Below are 22545 nucleotides of genomic sequence, written 5' to 3' on the forward strand. Positions count from 1 at the left end.
TTTGGTCCCTGATTTGGGAAGGGATAGTGTGTCAGAGTGATGTAATTTTTATGACCTGCAGAAATGACACTCCCCTGGTCAATGTGCACACAAATCTATTTCTGATCCAAATACATATTTCCCAGGTACACAAGTGGTTGACATTACATGTACATATTACACATTGCTTAAGGTAGTCTCTGTTCCGACTCTGGCGTTTCTAGGAGCTTGCATTCAAAAATGGCAACTTATTTTCGATTTTAGTGGGTTTTGCAACATTGGCTTTTCATCAAAAATTATACAAATGTACACCCCCCTTCTACACATATCCCAGTGAATTTCCAGGTCGCTAGCTTAAATACTGTGTCTGCAATATTCATAATTAGCAGGGTTTTGCACCAGAACATCACACAAATTGGAGTTTGGTCTTGAATTGTGGGCACAGTTTTCATTTTAAGGATCCCCAAATTGCACATTTCTGTCATCTGGTTACAAAGAGTTATCAGTATTTTTATGAAACATATATTTGCCTTCAATTCAACTCCCCAAAGTGTTTGGGTCCGCCTCCAGAAGCTTGGGTGGGTCAGGAAACACATGTATCTCCTTGCTGGCAGAGGGCTGTTGACAGGAAACACTCAAAATTAACATACCCCATTCAAGGGGAAGAGTCTTTTGTGTGGGCTCCAGCAAGCTGAACGAAAACCCCTCCTTCTCACTCAGAAGGGCCATGTGATATCCTGCCTCCTGGTGTGGGAATCTCTGAGGTGTTAAAGTTTCCCAGCCTCTTGGCCTCTGGGAACAGCAGGTGGCTAAGATTTTTAATTAACCAACAGGCTTTGAAGTCCAGCTGACTCAGGTCCCTTTGTCAGCTATTGAACTCAGTTCTCCTGTCAGAGTTTAGACCGCTAGCGCTGCCTTGTGGAATTTGTCGGTACTGCATCCATTTAGGAGTTGTCTTGAATTTGACAGGAGATTTTTGCTATTGTTTTGATAGGCATCCTTACATTAGAGTGGTTATGTGGAACCCCCCCACAAGAAGGTTGAATCTTTAGAGTGGTCTTGTGCCCATGATTTCAGCAACTTTTTGACATCAGTAAAACGGATTTTTGAACAAAGGTCTCCGGTATTAGCTATCTTGCAATGTTTGAACTTGACATTTGGAGCTTGCCCTCAAAGAAACAGAGGTGATTTAAAAGCGCTTTTGCTCTGACAGGTGCTGCTTTTTTTCCTTTGGCACCACCTTTCACCCCTGGCGCTTTTGGTATGCGCACAACTGCGCGGTTCTCCTGGACTCTGGGATGGAATGATGTGCGGCGACAGCTCATCCCCACATCTACCCATTCTACTGATTCAGCATGGGTCAAAACCCTTCACAGAATCCTCCCCTTGTTCCTTTGAGCATAAAATCTACTTTTGGTACAATACATATTTACATGTGTGCAATCTTTAGAACAGTAACATATATAAATCACATGTTTTGTGCAGCAGATACTGCTCCAAGTCTCGTCGCTGTGGGATATTTTGTCTGCTTTTGACAGAATTTTGCCCTTTTTGTCCGGAACACAATGTCCAGTTTATCCGAAAATTTGTACAAATATGCGCGTTGAACATGGGCATAAGGGTATAACGTTTCATACTTAAAGCACAAATACATTTGGTGTAAAACCACCTTTTCCGCCATTTCCTTCTAGAACATGTCACACGGTTTTGCTGCCTCTCAAAATGTACAGTCAGAATTTAGATACACAAATATGTGATTTCTGTCATTTAAACAATTTTACGTGGTGAGTTATATGTCTTTAACAAAATGTTTCTTTGTAAATGTCCAGCCCCAAATGGCTGTTTGTCTCCGTTCCTCCTTCTGGCTCTCTGCAGTTAGAAGCAGTCTCCTCCCATTTCCTCCAAAGGCCCAGGCCATTTTAAGACTCTTCACAATTAGCCTTCCTTTGACTGGAGGAAGTCCATCTTCTTCCCCTGGCAGACCAAATTTCCCTCCCCTAATCTAATCATCACAGAGGTGTGATTTCCTGGTGGAGTGAGCAGAAGGAAGATGCCTGGCCCCCATGGAGGAAGCTGTTGGACTGGTTAAATTACTTTAGGCAGGCTTAAATTCAATGTCATTCTGTTACACTTTTTTCTTGGTTTAAAACAAACTTGTAATTTCAAAACAAGCAGCTAGAACACTTATTCCAGATTCTAAACCATGGGACTTAAATAGTTACAACCTAGGTTACTCTCAATAACAGGTGACTTAGTTTTCAGACATTAGATTTCAGTTGTACAAGTTTACAGTTTTAATGCAATCTACTGACAGCTGTCATACAGGCGGCCACGGGTACTGCCATTGTCTGTTCATAATGATTTCTTGAACTAAGTGGCTTGTAGCACCCAGCAAGAATATTGGATGTTTGATGTTTTTTTGTACCGGCATTCTGCAGTTTTAGCAACCAAGAAAAAGATTTAAAAACAAGATTCTGGATTTCATGCAGGCTTCATTTTCACTTGTTGGGCAGCCCAGTGACATGTTTCAGGAGTGAGGTCTCCGTTCCAACACGGACAACATGCATGGTAGATTTGGCAGCCATCTTTTTGTGTTACAAAGCGCGATTTCCATAGGTTTTGGCGCGAACAGGGGTTTTGCGGCCATTTTGATAATTCTGGCACCACCAGAACACAGTGATGCCGCAGGGCAGAGCATAAGTGGGTTAATGCATCCCACAATATACACAAGGGGTATTGGTTGTGTGTAGTGTATTTGAAGTGTGGTTTTATTTTAATAGAAGTGAAGTGTTTTGTGAACAGATGATTTAAACATAAATGTACTTATATTTTTTAACCAGAAACCTTAAGTCAGTGTTTGCTTCAGTCACAGTAATTGTAGTCCTTTGTGTAATCTCTACTACTGCTCATTTGCTCTTGAGATAAGTCTGGCTGCTCAGCCATTGCTACCACTCTTTCTGTGTAGTACAGGCTTGTACCAAAGGTGAAATTATATTACCACTTGTAGTCTTAATTCTGTGTAGTGGTCCCTAAGGGCACTGCCCAGGATTCTGCCTAACAAGGGGAGTCTTTGGTGACATTTTTGGTTCAGAGGCTCTCGTGGTGGCGTTCCTGCTATTTGTTGACTGACACCAACACTGGAGGGGGTCGAGAAGACTGTTCTGAATTGCAATTTTGCTTTCCCACGGTCCTTGGAGTTGTGACCACCTGGTACTGAGGACCTACAGTGTGGCTCTCATTCGAAGTCTGAATTCTGAGATTAGGGTTATGCAGGAATACAGAATACCCAGTAGCGACATGTAGGTCCTGGCTGAGACTGCTGAAGTTGTGTGTATCCTGCTGACCATGGAGAGGATGCACTGCACTCTTTTCTTAGAAGGTTTGACTAGGTTGTGGAAAACAGCACTCCTAGAAACATTAATTTCTCCGCTGGGTTTATGTGCACATTTTTTGCAATTGATCGACAGGCCGAGAGAGGTTAATGTGTGGATTTTTAGATTTATGGATAGTGTAGTCTGTCTCACTAATGCTACCCGAACTAGCCAATTATCTAAATTTTGATACATGTGGTGTCCCTTGCATCTGAGGTGGGATGCCACCGGATGCAGGAATTCTGGGCACCGACCTGAGTCTGAACGATACCACATGTAACGGATGGGGCTTTTTGTTCACCGCAAAGTGGAGGAATTTCTAGTCAGTTTTGTGGATTGGTATATGGAAATAGACATCCTGAAGATCTAGCGGTGCTAGCAACTTTTTGCTTTGAACAGAGGTGATGACTCACAGGGTGATTATTTTGAAGTTTTGTTTTTTGATACATTTGTTCAAGTTCCACAAGTCCAGGATGGGTTTCCATTTTTGTCTGGTTTTCAGACTACAAAATACCTGGAATATACTCCCCTACCCTTTTCCTATGTTGGAATTATTTTGTTGGCACCTTTCTATTGCATGGTTGTAACCTCCTTCTGGAATTAAAGTTTGATTTTGTAGGTTTGTTTGCATTTTTTTCTTCACGTCTAGAGAGTGGCCTCTTTTTACAATTGCTAGCAACCATTTGTCAGATGTTACTTTTGCCCATTCTGTGTGGAATGCCACAAGACGAGCCCTTTGCCCCCCCATCAGGGTGCCCTGCACTAGGGGGGAGGAGATGGCTCCTAAGGTCAGGCCTGCTGTTGACCAGGGTGTTCTTTTGATTGTGTGTAACCTCTGTCTTGCGATTTCCCCTGCTATGATATTGAATATGGTATGGTAAGCTTGATGATGGTATGATTGTCTGTCCCTGGTTCCAGCAGAGGATCTCCTCTGTTGCGCCCTAAATGCCTGATAGCTTTTTTTCTGCTGCAATGAACCTAGTGACAGTGTCTGGGTTCAACTTTAGTGCGCAGTCAGTATTTTTCCCCCCAAACAGCTCCAGTCCCTCAATGGGCAGACCCAGCACATTGGCCTGCACTTCTGGGTGGAAGTCCATGAAAACACAACCACCCTTGTATTCTCAGCAGTGCAACATTTGACATCTGTTTAAACCCTGTCTCTGCAAGGATGACGGCAATCATTATGTTATTAGAGGCTTCTTCTCCCTCTTTGAGAATGTCCAATGCCTCCTTTCGCTTCTCCTCTGGAAGGTGGCCCAACACTGAAGCTATCAGGTGCCAAATCTCCCCGTCATATCTTGCCGTAATAGCAGGGCACTGCCAGCCTTCACTGTAATAGCCCTTGTGGCTAGGATGTTTTTGCCATTTAGCCAGCATAGCATGTTTGCTCTAAATCCCTGGCATCTTCATGTAATCTTCAAGTGGCTCAGAAAAGGGATTTCATACATTTTGTGTCTACTTCAGACATTTTGTAACCAGAAGTAGAAGGAGGTGTGTGGTCTGAAATAACTTGCATCCCTTATCAAAATCACTTTCCAATTGAAGAAAACTCTTCTTCTGAAGTGATCATTTCTGATTAGCAGAGACAATTGTTCGATCTTCTATCGAAAATTCTGTTTTTGCTTTATTGATGTACAGGACACCTCTTAGCAGAATGTGCGGTTAGAATCTGAACATGGCTTCAGGGGGTGGAGTTGAGCACTCAATGTCCTACTGGCTGAGTAGGAAATAATCCAAAATGAAAGCAATAGGCTGCATTATTCACCGCTTTATTTAACATATTAGGAAAGTATGTAAAGAAGGATTCCCAAGCTGGTGACAGGTAATATTCAAAGCATGTGAAACTATGAAAGATCCAATTCTGGGTAAAGAGACAGGGCTTATACACAGTTTGAAGACTAAACAGGACAGAGATTTGCTCAAAGTGCCAACTGACCATAATGTCCAATGGAAAACCACGGGGCAGTTTAGACAGTGTACAGGGCTCTAAAATGCCAGCAGGTGCAGGGTGCAATGAAAGGTATTCCAGTAGGGTCAGAAGCACAGAAGGTAGATCAACAGACCAGCAAGGAGGGTGAACTAGGTGGAAAACGAGGTGGAGGAAAACGATGGAGTATAGTGAGAAAGTGAAGGTAAGGTGGTTGGTCTGAGTAGGTGGTACCAATATGGAGTGCATGTGTGTGAGTGAGAGAATTCATTGTAAGCTCAGGGAAGACAAGGGTGAAAGTTGAGAGTTGCTAAGGGGGGGTTTGTGAGAGAAATTGTGTTCACGCGTGGGGCAGCGAGATAGAGATGAGGGTAAGAGAGTAGAGGCAAGTTTAGTGGTGGGAGACAGGAGTTGGAGAGAGGGTACACCAGACGAGAGTTAGTGGGCAGAGACAGGAGTTTGGAGACACAGCTTTAAGACCAGGGGATGAGGGGTGGAGAGATAGAGAGAGTATAAAACCAGACAGCAGAGTACTGGGAGATAAAAAGGAGGGTGGAGATCTGTGACGCAGGAGAGCGTAGTAAAAACACAGGGCAGAGTGTGGAGAGAGAAGAAGAGCAGGAGGTAGGTCAGTGGGGAGATGCTGACTAGTCAGTCGTCAGGACACGAGTGACAGACCAATCAGTCTATCCCATTGGGCCCCTACCAAGTCCCAGAGGGAGGTAGTTCGAGAAGAGTACAGTCTTTAGAGCTCCCGGGTTTGAGGGATAGAACCAGACAGAAGGGGTACACTGATGCCAGTTTGCGAGTCTTAAAGTAAGGTTAGGGGCAAAATAGGAAGCCTAGGCTATGGTAGTGGAAACCCAATACAAGGTTTTTGAAAGGTGCAGGGAGAACCCCCAGTTACCTCACAGAGATATATTTCTCTAATAAAAAAGTTAAAACGAAATATTTGTTTTTCACAAGGTTGAGCACCCTTTAACAGTAGCCACACTGGAGTCCAAGACATAATGCTTGGAAAAGGCATAGGTAAGGCCCACATTGTAACCCTACAGATCACCTCTTCCTAAAACTGCCTTGGCAAGGCTTAGCCTTGCTCCCAACAGCATAGCATGTGCATTTATGTCACTCAAAGAACAAATAACATCACTGTAGCCTTCCAGGATATAGAATACTATCCACAGTATGATATAGATATTAAAGCTTGCTTGCTAGAGTCAGGCACACTATAAACCACAACAAATCTGTTTCAAGATCAACCCTTTAGACCTTTAGAGCAGGGGTGAACTGGGAACCAAAACAGGGCCTCGAAATAATGTTACACATTCTCTGCAAGCCTAACCCTTTTTCTATACGAAAATGTGAAATAAAATGGGTTACCACACCAAAGAGACCCAGGATGCAGAGGCCTAGCTGGAAATCTCCAGAGGTGCCCATAGGCCAGTCCACCCCTGCTTTAGAGGGCTGTATGCAGAATGCACAAATCCAGAATATGTACAACACTTTCTATTTCAGAAGAACATGTATTTACTTGGTAGTTTTCGAACATTCTAGAGGATGCTTAAGTGCACTCTCTTGTCAAAGGTATTTCCATGGTTTGGACAGAGATTGGGGGCGTTAAACTAAATTAATAAGAAACTCCTTCTTTGATATCTTCTGCTAAATCTATTGGCTTCACTTTAGATCCTAAACTTAACTTCAAGGTTCATATTGCATGTCTTGCTCAATCGTTTTTTCTCCACTTACCCTTGCTTCATGCACTCTGCTGTGAGAGCGTTAGTTCTGGGTGGTGGAAATGCTGCCTTCACTGGTTTGTCTGTTCCTACCCTCCTTACCAAAGGACAGTACTCCACTCAGCTGCTTGCACACAGACGTGAACATATTACTCCTTTTTTGGTGTCTATTTATTGGCTTCCTCTCACTTATGTTCATGTTGTATTTTATTCAGTCTGCATCAGTCTGCAAAGTTTCATTCTGCATAGGTTTTATTTGTACAGGACCCACGCTGCCTTTGGGCCAAGGATGCACGTTATACATTTTAAAATCAAATAAATAGAATAAACTGGTTTTGACAAGGAGGTTGTCAAGTGCAAGTCATTTAGTCCCATTTCTTGGGATAAAGGAAAAATCATTCTGTCTTGTTCAGAAGTAATCGGAATTCTATGATTTGGCATTTCGCCGAGTTGGGCGCGGGGGAGGTCGAGGGGTTCATTCAAACCTTTATCAGGCAGAAGAGACAATAACTTTGAGAGAAAGTTCAATCCACCGAGTTTGTAAGTGGCATGAAAGAACCCTATTTGTAGAACAAGTTCATGAGCTTGGCTACTGGATGGGGACATCGCTCAGTGCTAATATGTCAATTGTGTTAAAGCTCAGTAGTAACAAAGAGGTTTATGAACCTTGCATACATACATTTCCTACTTCTACGGGTGGACATGTGATAGAGGTTTCCCGTGTTTTTATCGCTATTTTAGCCGTTGGTATTTTTCCTTTGGTGTTTTCACGCAGCCTTTTTTGGCGCACTTTTTTTTTTAAGGGTGTGTCCCCCCCAAAGTCCATCTTTGACCCACTCCCTCCACCCCTTTTAATCCCCCTTCCCCAAACACACAGCACATTTATTTATTTGTAAAAATAAACTGGCACGGCGAAAATGACAAGGCTAAAATAGTCGCTTGGAAAACATGGTAAGCGGTTAAGGATACTTGGAAAAGGTACTTCGGTATTTTTCAGGTACTTCCGCTACTACTATTTCTTGCTATAATTACCATAGATTTGCAAAAGGGAATGGTGGGCAAGTTTACAATTTAAGGGCTCTGGATTCCTTTGCTGCTGGTATATTGGAAAAGACTACTTTGCGCTCTCTCTCCAGGCCTCAACAAGGCTATATTTCTTTACCAAGCACACATCTGAACTTATCAAGATGTCAAAACACTATCACTGTTAATATGAAAGTGGATCAACAGTCCATTAACCCAATTAAATGATTGAAAACACATCATCTTTCTGCTAATGATACAATGCCTTCATCAGAGACAGAGCTGAAGAAAGGAAGAGGATGAATTGGGGGAAAGGGAAAGAAAGGAGCACAACACTGGGGTCGGGTGTTCTGTGGTACTTCTGTGCTGTGTGTGGTACTTCTGTGCTGTGTGAGTTGTGGGCTAAGTGCAATGACGACACAGTAGCAGTACAGTGAAGTACAAAGTAAGGCCGGTGTGAGGTGGGTACAACGTTCATATTTTGCCCAAACTGTGAGAGCCCCTCTACTGAGAGCGAACAGGGTTGAATAACCTGTACTATTGGTTGGTGCCCTCTCAGGTGGGTGAACAAGCAAGAACAGTCCAGTACTGAAATGCCAGGCACAGTGAGGCATGACTGTTGTTCAGGTTCTCTCTAGGCTCAGAGGTGAAAGGGTCCATGACCGAATTACCCTTACTAACCTGGTGTAAAACCCCAAGCTTTTCAAAAGCTGACAAAAACGCGAACGCCCTCCTACTTGCAGCAAATGTTGAAGTGCTTCAGGTTTCATTGTCTGTGAAGAGGCTCTCACGCTTCTGGCAGGTGCTGTATACACATGCTGTGGCTGTAAATGGACACAGATGAAGTGCTTTGGCGGTTGTGGGAGCATTAAGCGATGCACTGTGCCTGTGCCTCAATACACCTTACTGCTTTCAAATGAACCCAATGCCACTAACACATTAAACTATGGCACTCACACTGCTCCCTACACACTTTGTATTGCAGTCTACAACATCTCAGTACACCGCACTGTTCTACCCTGTATCAGTGTAATACCCAGAGCACACACACTTTACACCAATGCTCTAGAAATGCACCATACAGAAATGTCTCTGCACCTACCTGCATTTGCAATGCATCCCACGGCACTCGCGTTACATGCCACATAATTCACAATGCAAACCAACTATAACTGCATCACACAGAACTCACTGCACACTCAACATAATTCACAATGTGTTCGAGAGCTTTCCCACTGTGCTGCAAAACACTGTAATTTTACCTTGCTGTACTACCAGGCACCACACATAACCTTACACGGCGTCTACAGCAATCGTCCTATCGCTTGGCCCTTTCACACAGAACCTCTCAACACCAGTTAGCCCTAACACGACAACCTAAAGCACCGACACTGTCCCATAAAGCGGCGTGTTTTCATTTCATCCATCTACATTGCATGTTTCATTCAGGAAAATGGGGCTTCATAAATGTGTTGATACTGCTGTCAGTTTTTTTGTTTGTTGCTGCGCTCAAACAAAGCAAGCACCAGAATGTGACAACTGTCCTCGCAGGCAAAAAAGGAAAATGACACATGCAAAGGAACAGGTGTATATTGAGTACATTGTTTAGGTATGCAGATGATCATCTTTGGACCTTAACTGACGAAACCAGTAGCTAAGAAATAAAAACGCAATCTAAAACGAGAAAGGAAATGAATACAATATGACGTTCAGAGAATGTGCCAGAGTGCTGTACTGTTATATAGACCGACTTTAAACACAAGACATTTCGCATACCTGCTTGAGCAGCTTGATTCATTATCCTAATGAGTCTTTCTGCTAACAGTTGGTTATAGGAGTTCTTCCCTTTTATAATCTGCACCGGAAGCTGAATCCTTTCTAACTTGATCGGATTCATACCTAAGGAGAAAAAAAAATGAATGCATCACTTTTAAAATAGGTTACTAAAGCGGTGGTGTCCATTCCTCAGGCCCCTGGTCACCCACAGTACTTGTATGATAGGAGAGAACAGAGTACTATTGCTGTGGAGAGAAAGAGGAGCAGAAAAAGATGAAAAATGAGGTTTTCAAATCAAAATGTGATAGATATTTAAATGTTTTGGAAAGTATGAGATTGCAATTTATAACGGAGACTCAGCTTATAGTTTATGGAAAGAACAGACATTTCAAACTATCAATTTATTTTCCAGATGAAAAAGGCAATGGCTAATAATTGCCACAAGTGATTAAGATGTTTGATTTTATTAGGATTTGAGTGGATCAGCATATTTATGCCCTTGCATTACATCTCACATAGCGTCAATCGAGGATTGTTATCTTAAAAAGATTTTCATTCCTTGCTTAGGTGAGAATGTACTCCATTTCTCAGCTTCCTCGCTGGCTCTCAAGTGTGATGTCATTTTCCTGAGACACAGAGACTTAAATAGCCTGCATCGTAGCAAGGTGAGTCTGCGTTACCTGCTTGCTACCAACAGTGGAACGTCTGAATTTAAATGTAATATGATTGCACCTTGTTCTTGGTTTTACAAATTAAATTAATGTTTTATGCATTTTAATTGACTGAATTAGCTAACCTTACATTTCGATTGGCTAGCTATGTAGAATTGGAGGGCCTTCTGGTATATAGGCATATTAAGCCTTCTGAACTACATCTCACATACCATCAATCGTGGATGGTTATTTCACTAGAGACGTGTTCTTCGCTTTGGCTAGAATACACGTAATTTCCCAACTTCCCTACTGACTTTCAATTGTGATGTCATTTTCCTGAGACACTCTTTTTTTCATTGCCAAAGGTACACTATAAGGAATAGCAAACATGGTGTCTTCTCTAAGCCAACTTTCTCTAATAGAGTTATAACCTACAGCCCCTATGTTAAAAAGGGCGATGGAATTCAATCTGCCCTTAAAACTACTAGGGAAGTAGAAAACCCTAACTTTAATGAAGGAGACATTTCCCAGAATTATATAGGGACAAAAATGAAGAAGAGGACCGAGGAGGGATGTAGAGGTTGTCCGGAAAGTAAGCCTAATAGCCTTTGTCAGGATCATGCATTTGAAACAAATGGCTCCCGCCTGAAGCCAATTGCCAAACCTGAGAGGCATAAAAGGCTGCAGCCAGAAAGGAGCAGAAGCTGGAAGGCTGGCAGTAGGAGTAGCGGTAGAAGAGAACAACGCTGGCAATTCACAAGGAAGTGTGATCACAGAAAGGAGTGTCCTGTGGTCTCAAACACTGCATTGCCATGGCTGCACTGAGGAAGAAGAGTTAAGAGTGGAGCTTTCCCCATGTGTGCTGAGTAGCTCTGATTGCACAGCCATGGCAGTGCTGCTGACACCCGAGGTCCGTAGCTGATGGCAAGCGGAGGAATTGAGGAGTGAAGGAGACTCCCCATTGGCATGGCCAGACTCCAACACCCGTGTTACAGAAGGGTGTGGGTCTCAAAAGTGCACAAAATAGTAGTAGCAGTTAAAGAATTCAGGAGAGAGAAGCAGCCCACAACCGCAGTGTTTCTGGAGCCGGTGAGTGAAGCCCAGCATCCAGATTAACACAGAAAGCCTTGCTGGTAACCGTTGCCAGTTCCAAAGTCACGTGCGTAAGTTAATAAGCGAGTATAAGGTTTATAGTGATTACATCGAATGCCAAAGCATGTAATGCCTTAGCATCTAAAAAAAAGCAACAAAAAAAGCATCAAATGCATTTTTTTCTTCATTTGTTTTAATGGGGGATCCCCCAACCTGTTTATTTACCCCTTAAAACCCATTATACTTAAAATAAAAACTTTACCTTTGAAAAAAATGCTTGCGATGCTTTTTTTCGATGCATTTTTTTCAATGCTTTTGGCATTCAATGCTTTGTATTCGATGCAATGACTGGATACCGAGTATAAACTGTTTGTTGTTTTTTCTGCCAATGGAAATGGAACACGCGCACTATTAGTGAGAGCAATAGTGTTCGCGTAGGAAGGGAAGGTTTAAGTTACTTACCTGTAACTACTGTTCTCCAGCATTGGTCTGGCATGGAATCAAATGCTAAAGAATATTCCCTGTTGTCAGGCTGGGAATCCTCAGTAAAAGAAAAAACTGTTGAACTTTCACTTAAAAACTGTATTTCTCCTCTAAACCAACCACTGTCCTCTGGGTCATTCTGCCCTCACCAAATGGCAGTCCTCTCCCTAAGCCCCTCCTCTGTCAGCCATCTTCAGATTTTGTAAGTACGTAAAGTGGCAGTATGACCAAGAAGAGCCACAGAGGGGTCAGAGGGAGGGTTTGCAAGTGAATCCATGCCAGACCCATGCTGGAGAACAATGTTTACAGGTAAGTAACTTAATCCTTGTTCAGCATGGGGTTTGGCATGGATTCACATGGCCATGAATGACGAATACATAGCATTACAACATTACACAACCACAGGAGGTGGCAAGGCTCAACAGAAGCAACTAAATCTTACCTCTAGAATAGGCTCATCTCAAGCCAAAAGGTTGGGTAACACTGCTTGGCTGACTCTGCACTCCTCCCTGGAATCCCTTTCGACGCAGTACAACTTCGGGAGGTGCGCAAGGACCTCCATGTAGCAGCCCTGCAGATGCTCAACAGGGGCACACCAGACAGGAACTCAGTCGTCGCAGCGATGGCTCTGGTAGCGTGGGCTCTCAGACCGCCCGGCAGCGGTCGGTTAGCCAATCGATGACAGTGTGTGATGCAGCCGGAGAGCCATCTTGATATGGAAGCCTTGGACAAGGCCTTCCCATCGTTCACAGGACCAAAGTTCACAAACGGATGTGAAGTTTTCTGAAAACTCTGTGTGTGTTACATAGAACTTCAGGGCACGAGCAACGTCCAGCAAGTGCAAGGCCCTTTCCACCGGCGACAAAGGTTTTAGAAAAAAACAGGTAACACCAAAGGTTTGTTTAGGTGGAATTCCTACAGAACCTCCGGCATGAAAGAGGGGTGTGTAAGCAGCACTAACATCGATTTGTGGAAGGTCAGGTATGATTGCTTACAGGATAGGGACTGGTTCTCAACTACCTTTCTTCCAGAGGTGATGGCCACAAGAAAAGTAATTTTACACAAGAGAAACTTGAGCAGGGTCTGATGCTCGAAGGGGGCCCCAGGAGTCTTGTCAGAACCACGTTGAGTTGCAATGCCAGGGCAGGAGCTTTCACCAGCAGGAAAGATGTGGAAAGTCCTTTGAAAAACGCCTTGACGAGTCGATGGGACCAAAGTGAAGACCTTCCTGGTGACCTGGTGTAGCGGGAGATAGTCACCAGATGTACCTTGATGGAGGCGTGCGCCCGTCCGGCATTGGCCAAGGATAGCAATTACGGCAGGATCTGCAGGGCAGTGACCCTCAAAGAGGTAATCCTTTGTGACCAGCACCACGTAGCGAAACACTTCCAATTGTGACCGTAGCACTCCAAGGTCGGCGACGCCCTGGCTTTGGCGAGGACTTCCCTGCAGTCTGCTGCCAACTCATACCTTCCAAACTCTAGGGCTGCAGGAGCCAAGCCCTCAGGTTCCGCAATCCTGGATCACGATGAAGGATTGCACCATCTTCTCTGGTGAGAAGATCCGGAACCCCTGGCAGCTTGACCGGAGGTGACGCCGAGAAGGTCCAGATACCAAATCTGCTTCAGCCACACCGGGACGATGAGTATCATCCTGCATTGACACTGTGAGTGTGTTGACTCGTAGCAGGGAACGGCGGAAACGCTTATAGTAACAGCCCTTCCCACAGGAAGGAGAACGCGTCCCCCCCAGACTGCTCGGTTGGTGGAATCTGCTGGCAAACTTCTGGCATTTGGAGTTTGCCGCTATAGCGAATAGATCGATCTGGGGTCCCCTCCACTTGACGAAGAGGCAGTCCACCTGGTCCTGCCAATGTTCCTATTCATTGCAGGAGCGCAGTTCCCTGCTGAGGGAGTCTACAATAGTGTTCTTGACTCCCGCTAAGGTGAAGAGGGACGAGGAGCATCTCCTGTCCAACGGTCCAGCACCACAAGTCATGCGTTTCCTTGGAGAGTGCCAGGGATCGAGTGCCCCCTTGTTTCCTGATGTAGAACATTGTGGTGGTGTTGTCCGTGAAGATCCTCACCACCTTGCCTTTCAGAGACTGAAGGAACGACTTGAGGGCCCAGAACACGGCCCCTAGCTCCAGGATGTTGATATGAAGGGTGTCCGGTCAAAGGGCCGACTACAAAAGGATTGAATGCAATAGGGTCGACGCAATAGGGCTGAAAACAAAAGGATCTAATTTTTTTTTTAATTGTATATATTTTTGGGGGTTTTCGTATAGGTAAAAAAAAGTGGTTTTTACCACAAAAACAGCGGTTGGGGGACTCCTCCCCCCCCCCCAAAAAAAAAAACGGAAAAAAAATAAAAAACACATTTTCGATCCTTTTGTTTTCGGTCCTTTTGAATCGATTGTTTGACCATTCGATCCTTTTGAATCGATCCTTTGACCTATAACCGATATGAAGATCCTTCTCCTCCAGGAGCCACAGGCCTCTGGCGTGTAGACATCCGGTGTGGGCTCCCCACCCCTCCAGGGAAGCATCTATGCCGACCATCTCCTGGTATAGGGGTTTTTGAAATCCCGTGCCCTGGGTGATGTTGGAGTGGACACCCCACCATCCTCTCGCCGACGGAACTCGTAGTTGAGAGAGATCTTGTCCGTGAAGCTTCCGGAAACCTGTATCCAGCAAGCATCCAGGAATTCCTGTAGGGGTTGCATTTTCAACCTGCAGAGCTGGACGAGGTATATGCAGGATGACGACTTGCCCAGCAACGACTTGATGGGCCGCACCGTGGCTGTCTTCGACGACAGCTGTTGCACCTTTCTTTGACGGGCTGCTATCCTCTCCTCCGAGGGCGACGCCATGCAAGATACCCCGACAAAGGCAGACACCGTTCTCCATCTGCCGGAACCCTGTGTCAGCAACGATCAATGCCACAGTGATGGCGTGATTCGACGCATTTCCATTGCCTGGAAGAGATCTATTGCCTCCATCTTTTTATCATTGGGGAGGAACTTCAGAATCGGCCCCAGCTTGTATCACAGTTCCCTGTCATACCTGGCCAGAATCGCCAGAGCGTTGTACGCCTTGATAGTGGACGTTGCAGTGTAAATCACCTTCTTTCCCATGGCGTCCGTCCTTTTCCCCCTCGCTGTCTGGAGGGACCAAAGACGATGAGTACTGGTTAGCTGACAGTTTGCTCATTGCTGCCGACACCACCGGATCCGGCAATGGTTGATATATGATATGATAGGTTATTTATAACGCTATAACACTCTTAATACCCAGAGGTTTCTAAGCACGGACCTGGGGATCGAACCTGTGTTGCTCTGTGTCGTCTTGCATCTAAGGCGAGCGCATTGCCGCTGAGCTATCCTCCCGAGACCAGTTGCGACCTCAGGCACTTGCGTGCAGATTCCGGAACCCTAAGCTTCTTCTCCTGTATATCCCGCTTGGCTGGAGCCGTACAAGGGTTCTTCATGCGGGCCAGGCACTCCTCCCAAACATTGTCTAGAAAGGGCACTGCCATGAGTGTTTTCCTCTTGGCCTCGCCCCTTTGATGCAAGAATCCCTCCGTCTTGGTTTCCTCTGGCACCAGCTGGACAAGCTCAGAGGCTCTGGCGATTATGGAGTGGAACGATCCCACTTCATCTGGTGGGGACACCCTGTATGGTGCATCTAAATGCGGCGAGTCATCATCCGTCATGGCTGTATCAGTCCCTGTACCCGTGTCTAGGTCTGCTGGGGAGATAGGACCCGAACATGGAGGAGGTTGAAACGGGGGCATCAGATGACGCTTCCTCTTCTTTGTTGGAGGCTGATCGGGGACCTGAGGAACCACAGGTACCGGAGCCGGAGGCATGCTCATCTGGTCTTCGTCGTCCATGGACGAGACCTCCATTTCTTGGGCGCTGGCCTGGGAGGGTTGTTTCGGTGCTTCTCTGCCCCCTCTTTCTTTTTCCCCCCTGAGGATCTTGAACCGGGGTCTGAGCTGGTTTCACTCCTTCTGGCGTGCCTGTAGTCTTTGCCAAAGTCACTGCAGCAGTGTTGCGTCTTGAGGGGGACACCTGAGCCGTGGGAGCTACCGTAGCAGGATCAGCGCCCTTAGCTGTCGTGGCAGTAGCAGTTGTCGACAGGGTTGCAGACGAAACCTTAGCCTGTGCAGTTGAAAATGCTTGGGTTGTTCAGCCTTTTTCTCCTCAGTACACAGCTTCTCAGATTTTTCACATAGTTTAGCCTGGGTAGATGACTTTGTCTTTGAAGAGGAAGTCGATGGTAGGCTGGCAATGGAGGCGTAAGGCGATGATGATCGAGCCCTATCCACTTTTGGACCCGCTTCTGCGGCCGAACTTGGTGGACTCAGACTTGCGGCTCTTGGCCTTGTCTTGGGCCCCCATGGATGAGGTGCCCTCAAAGGACTTAGAAGACCACTCTTCGGACTAGCCGGTTCTGGGTGAGGCATGACCCTGCACAGAGCACGGATCAGAGGCGTTGGCATTAAGTCATGCCACCAGCCTCCTGTGCCTGTCCTTCGTTGTTTTCTTTGAAAATCCGAGGCAAATCTCACACTCTACATCCTTGTGGTCTGGGTGTAGGCAGTATAGGCATTGTAGGTGCTTGTCCTCCACAAGTACATTCCGCATCCCACATTTGGTGTAGGGCTTGAAGAGAGACCTTCTCTTTTTCTCCTCCATCATGGTCGGAGGGAGCGAAGTAGGCCCAAAGGCATTGCAGAATCTTCAACAATCTTCACCCTTCAGGGGCACTGAAGTTCACCGACAATGGATCCCCGCTGTCGGCAGATGAAGAAGAGCACACAGGCTTCTTTGAAACAAAAATAGAACTTTTTCCATCAAAAACACAAACAAACGTACAAATAGTTGGAGAGCACACTTGAGGATTCCCAACCCTGAAGCGTGCAGTACAAATCTGAAGATGGCTGCCTGAGGAGTGGTTAGGGAGAGTACTATCATTGGATGGGGGCAGTATAACAGAGAGGACAATGATTGGTTTAGAGGGGAAATGCAGTGCGTAAGTGAAAGTGAAACCTTTTTCTTTTAGAGGATTCCCAGCCTGACGACGGGGAATATTCATGAGCATGTGAATCCATGCCAGACCCCATGCGGGAGAAGTCTTTCATCCAATTGCTGTTACCGCAGTTGTTGCATGTCCCTAATTAAAAGAGACCGCTTACTGAAACCCATTTCGGAAAATTAACAGTAACGTTGCTGAATGTTACAAGTGAAAGCAGAATCAAGCGGAAGTTACGTGTGGCCAATCCTGTTTCCTGAAAGGAGGTTAAAACTGTGTCTGTGATATTATATGGAAATGCGTATTATATGGAAATACAAACATTTGCAATCCTTTAAGGTTGAAGATCTATATTAAGGAGTGGTCGCGGATACCTAAAATTGGTTTTAATTTGAAGTCTGAACCTTGTAGAACCCGAAACACTTACTCTTTAAATTCAGAAGTTGCTGTACTGATTAAAAGAACAAGCACAACCCAGAGCTAAGAGGCAAACCCTTTCTAACGTGGAACAAGCCCTATTTCGATCTGTCCATCTGGTCTATGAAGTTGTTGAAGGTGCAGAGTCCTCTGATACAAGTGGACATTGTTACCTGAGGCTGGAAAAGTGGTAATTCAGCTTCAGGGTAATTGCTGGAACCAAGAAGGGGTGAACAAAACTGGGGATGGGGACTGGGTGCTTGTGAAGAAGATTACAAAAATTACCTGTAATGCTAAAGGCTGCTGGAGTGGAAAGAGAGTTGGTCTTGAAGCAGAGGCAGGTTAAACCTTTAAACTTGTGGCCGTAAAGTAGATCGAAGAGGCAAAGAGGCTGCCCTTTTCTTGGAGTATAGGAAAGAAGAGTGCCTTGCCTACTTGTAGAGATCGAAGAGTCTTGTCTTTAATTGCCTAACAATCCAAAAGTCTTAAGTTGAAGCAAAAGTACCTGAACTGTAGTGGTGTATAAAAACTGTCAGTGATTGTTACTTTACAAGTTTGTTGAAGTAGTATTCTACTTTGAAGTCAAAGAGTATATCTTAACGGTAGTAGTAGTAGAAGGGTGGTTGTCTAGAAGAAAGCAACAACCCAAAGAGAAGAATCCTGACAATTATACCATGTACTGCAGCGGTCTTAACCAATTGTAGAGTTGCAGAAGAAGATATTAACCATCTAACTGAACTGTGTCAAATAATCTTATAAGAAGGATATCCAGGACTACCACTGGTGCTATTGTCTTAGCTGAAATTGGAAGGTTTTTTTTTCAACTGAAAGCTGAAGAACTATTACCAGTGGATTTTTGTTTGATGAACTTTTGTTTACCCTTGGAGAACAAGCATCTTTCTTTGTGAACTTTGGTTGAAAGAACTTATAAGAACTGATTCAAGACTTTTCTTTTCATTTGAACATTTTTCTTAAGATGATTTTGAATTCCTGGAGCAGGGATTCACCCAAGACAGGTGGTGGTCATCTATATACTGTGCACTTATTGGTTATTGTTTGTTGTTTACCTTTGAATGTTTTGTTGTTTAGTGTGAGGGCCAGTTTGTCTATGTTAGGAGTTTTCCCCATAGCCTTTGGACTAGGTAGGAAACTCCCTGATGTGGGGCAAGCCAGGTTTAAATTTGAATTTAATAAAAATTGCCTAAATGTCTAAACTTGAGAAAACTACAAGTAGCTGTCTTCCTCGCATTATTGACTCCGACACTGTACTGTGCAATCACCCTCCAAGCACCTCCAATCACATCGTAGCATGGTTAGAAGATTAAAGTATGGATCTCAAAAATCTTCTATTCATGGGCAACATGAATATTTGGTTGGATCAAGAAAAATGGGTGCAAACTAAGCTGATCAACTATATATTTAGTTCACAAAATTTCAGCCATCTTCCTGTAGTCTCTACCCACATAAGGGGCCTTTGCTTAGATAAGATATTCTTCAGAGACCTCAGACATACACGACAACACTTTACAAGTATCCTGATCAGATCGTACCCGGTTTCTGAACGGGTTCTGTAGACAGACATGATAACATTGATCCTGTAGGTTGCTGTTGCAATTCGCTTATTGCTTTATGTGCTTTGCATCCTGAAGTAAACTGCACTGAGAATGGGTGTGTGTTGTTGGCTGACATACCCCAAAGCAGACATTGTGAGGAGAACAGAGTTGGTATGCTGCTGCATACTTGTACCTTCTGTGCTATCTCCTCACCTGTCGCCTCACCCTGGCACGGTGCAGTTTGTTGCGCTACATTGCAGTGAAAATATCTTGGAAACTGTGCATCCTAGGGCCTCGTGTTGGGACCGGTCCTTCTACGACCACATTGATGTTTGGCCGATTTCAGGCAACTATCTCATGTGTGAAAGCGCTGAAATCTGGGGAAAGGGGTGGGGTGTCCAAATGTCATGTAGCCATGTAGCCAGTAATGTCCGGAGGGTGCTAACGGGTAACTATGCAAAATTTGGTGCAGATTTGTGAAACGGTGTAGAATTGAATAAGGAACAACACTTTGCAACAAAACCTGGCGCAAACACATTTTCACTTTTATATACATAGATTTCACTATCATTTTTACTTCCATTTCTGACCAAAGAAAATGTCACAATTGGTGGGTCACTCTGTAAAAGGCATAAACTGATCTCTCTACAACTTTCCGAAAGTGCTCAAAATGATGAATGTTAATCCCTCCCAATCTTGTAACGAATTGACAGACCGTCGTTTACTGCCATCTTTTAAGAACATATGTAACAATATTGCATCTCCCAACTGGCTGTGCACAACTCAAAGTTGAAACACTCCTTAGTATTCCTGTTATAACAAGTTATAAAGAGAGGAAGCAGAACAGGTCCCTTGAGATTTTAAGACCTTCCTCCCAAACTCAAGGTTCAGGAGGTCGAGCCTACTCACTGCACCATGGACTTGGGTGAAATGTCGGGAGGAATACCACCAGGTTCGATCCTGGCTGCAAGGAAGAGACAGCAAAATTAGCAAGCAGAGGACCGAAGTTCGCTTTTTTGTAGCGTATGCCCCTTCTGAGTGAGTTACTTGCAGGTTGGTGGAGCAGAGCGGGTATACTGAGGCATAGCGATGAACGGGTGCACCAAATGGAAATCACCAAAGCTGGTTGAACTTTAAGATACTGTGTAGTGCAAAGCAAGGAAAACAAGCAAATGTCCAGAATCAGTCCAACAGAGAATATTCAAGTTGTGATCCATAGCAGCAAACCAGTAATTCCAAGTCTGTGATGGAGAGCAGTCCTAACCGAACTCCCAAGGCCAGTCTATGAGTCCAAATCCAAGACGTTAGGTAGTAGAGCAGAAAACAGTTCCAAAAGTTAAAGACAGGGATGGGTGCAGAGGCAAGCGGAGGAAGGCACGACAGGAGAGGGGCAAAGCAGAAACTGGGAAATAGACTTGTGGAGGTGCTGGACAACGTGGGATTCGCTGGGAAGTTAAGACCGGAGTGCCGGCTCTCCATTTCACTTCTGTAAGGGGTACAGAAGCAAGAGTCTGAGACAGAGGTGGCATATTGGTTGGCAAAGACATTTATATTAAAGAAAAGCCTGTCTAATCCCCTTACTTTGAGGGGTTGTCCTACCCCAACAAGAAATACCAAGCCTGTCAGGATGTCCGTAAAGTAATATATCCACCATCTTTTGTCTAAATCTATTTCCGTCCCTTATACTTTTAATGTAACTAAAGAAAACTGGGTGTCTCTTTAAACCAGAAGGAGGGCCTTCTCATTCGGTACATAGACTCCCAGGCTCAGCTGTTATGAAAAAATATTCATTTTCAATGTCCAATTCTTGCAAAAATATCCAGTGTAAAGAAATCACAGGCAACGTAAACAAAACACAGTTCCCCAATCCACTGGAGAGAACCTCTTCTTGGTTCTTGCTTCAGATCATAAACAAAACACTGTTTACCCCCTCCCTCGCCCACATAATCTTCAAGAGGAATCCCCTTACTTAAACATAAACATAGTTGCTCAATCTTTGGAGGGAATCTCTTTCTTAGATCATTTGTGTCCATGAAACACAAATCACAGTTTGGAGGGAACCTCTACCTCTTGTTAGAGCTTCAGTTCTTAAAAAACACAGTTGCCCAATCTTCTGAAGGGAACCTCTTCCAGTGTCTGTGAAATGAAATATAGCTCTCCAGTCTCTTTTCAAGCCTGGTTCACTAACCTGCCATACCCGACCATAGATTATATCTAATGTCGCAATACTGCATTCACCAATGAAGTCTGGATCACTACCCTGCCAGACTTGAATACATTATTTTTTAGTACCAACCAGTTTGCTCGGATATTGGTTCCTCGCTTAATGCTTTTATAATTTCTCTACGTCTCCCTGACATCTTCTGGGCTCCAGCCCACTGGTTATAGATAGCTTTATTCCGATGTGGGTCTTTGACCCATATATACTTCACTGATGGGCTTTGCCTGTTTCCATGTGGATCCCAGACCCTGATGCACATTGGCGGGGCTTACCCACTTTCATATGGGACCCAGACCCGGTTCCTTTGCTTTTGTGGGACCCATGCCCCTGCTTTACCTATTGTCTGTTTGGACAGAGATGGTGTACTCTCTTGGAAGGTATTAATGTGTACAATTCCTCAGTTTTCTCCTTTTGGCCTTCCTTTTGTGTGCTTTACAAAGTCCACATCAATTTCTATGCTTTTTCTTTTCAAGATGTATTGAACTGTTCTGCAAAGTTCGTATTAACTTTGTTCCTCTGGTATTTCCCTCTTGCTTCTCAGGATGCTTTTGTATCAAATTGTATAATCCCTACGTTATTCCTTTTTGATTCGCAGGATTTATTTACAGGATTTACACATTAAATTGTATTGTTCCTTTTTTATCCCCTTTTGCTCTTCAAGATATATGTCTCATTTTAACTCACTCAGCTCCCTCAGTGCCTCATTAACCGGTCTGCTCCTTTCCCAACCTTCGAGAAGTCTGGGGCAGTCTCCGGTCTCTTCTGGAGGTGTAGCAGAGCTTCTCTGTTGCATCTGCGCTCGGTCTCTCGTGGCGCAACAGCTCCAGACTCTCCTTCACGTCTCCGGCTGCTCGCATCTTGGCCTGCTTTCACCATTCGGGCTTCGCTTCCCTCTGCAACCGGCCAGATCCATCCTGTTTGGACCTCTGGGAAAGTCATGTCTCTGCACGTCCTGGCTCTGCCTCCTTGTCCCATCTTGGTATTTTGTAGTAAACTTGGATAAATCTCACTCTTCCTAATCCCAGTTGTGTTAATGAGACCCTCTACTCTAATATAATACAGAGGTATGGGGGACCAGATGGGCCTGAGTATGAGATAAGGAGAGTGGGGACACCAAAGGAGTAGGTGAATACTATCCTCTCCCAGGGCCATCATAACTGGTCCCATGACGGGTTGCCCTACCCATGAGATCCACCCGCTGAGTACAGCTCACATGGGGACTATCGGGTAGCGGCTCATGGGAAGGGGCTTCCCTCATGGGAGCAGTAACAAAATCCT

General features: G+C 44.7%; 1 protein-coding gene across 3 annotated transcripts in view; it reads right to left on the minus strand.

The window, feature by feature from the left end:
• Positions 1 to 22545, minus strand: part of CLEC16A (C-type lectin domain containing 16A) — a 1932649-nt gene that overhangs the window by 1089896 nt on the left and 820208 nt on the right. For all 3 annotated transcript variants that reach the window (XM_069647805.1, XM_069647806.1, XM_069647807.1), the window contains exon 13: positions 9810 to 9932. In XM_069647805.1, the coding sequence (XP_069503906.1) occupies positions 9810 to 9932 (123 nt within the window). The remainder of the gene's footprint in view (positions 1 to 9809; positions 9933 to 22545) is intronic.

This window comes from Ambystoma mexicanum, chromosome 2q (assembly GCF_040938575.1).
Source record: "Ambystoma mexicanum isolate Mex_15411 chromosome 2q, UKY_AmexF1_1, whole genome shotgun sequence".
NCBI classification, from domain to species: Eukaryota; Metazoa; Chordata; class Amphibia; order Caudata; family Ambystomatidae; genus Ambystoma; species Ambystoma mexicanum.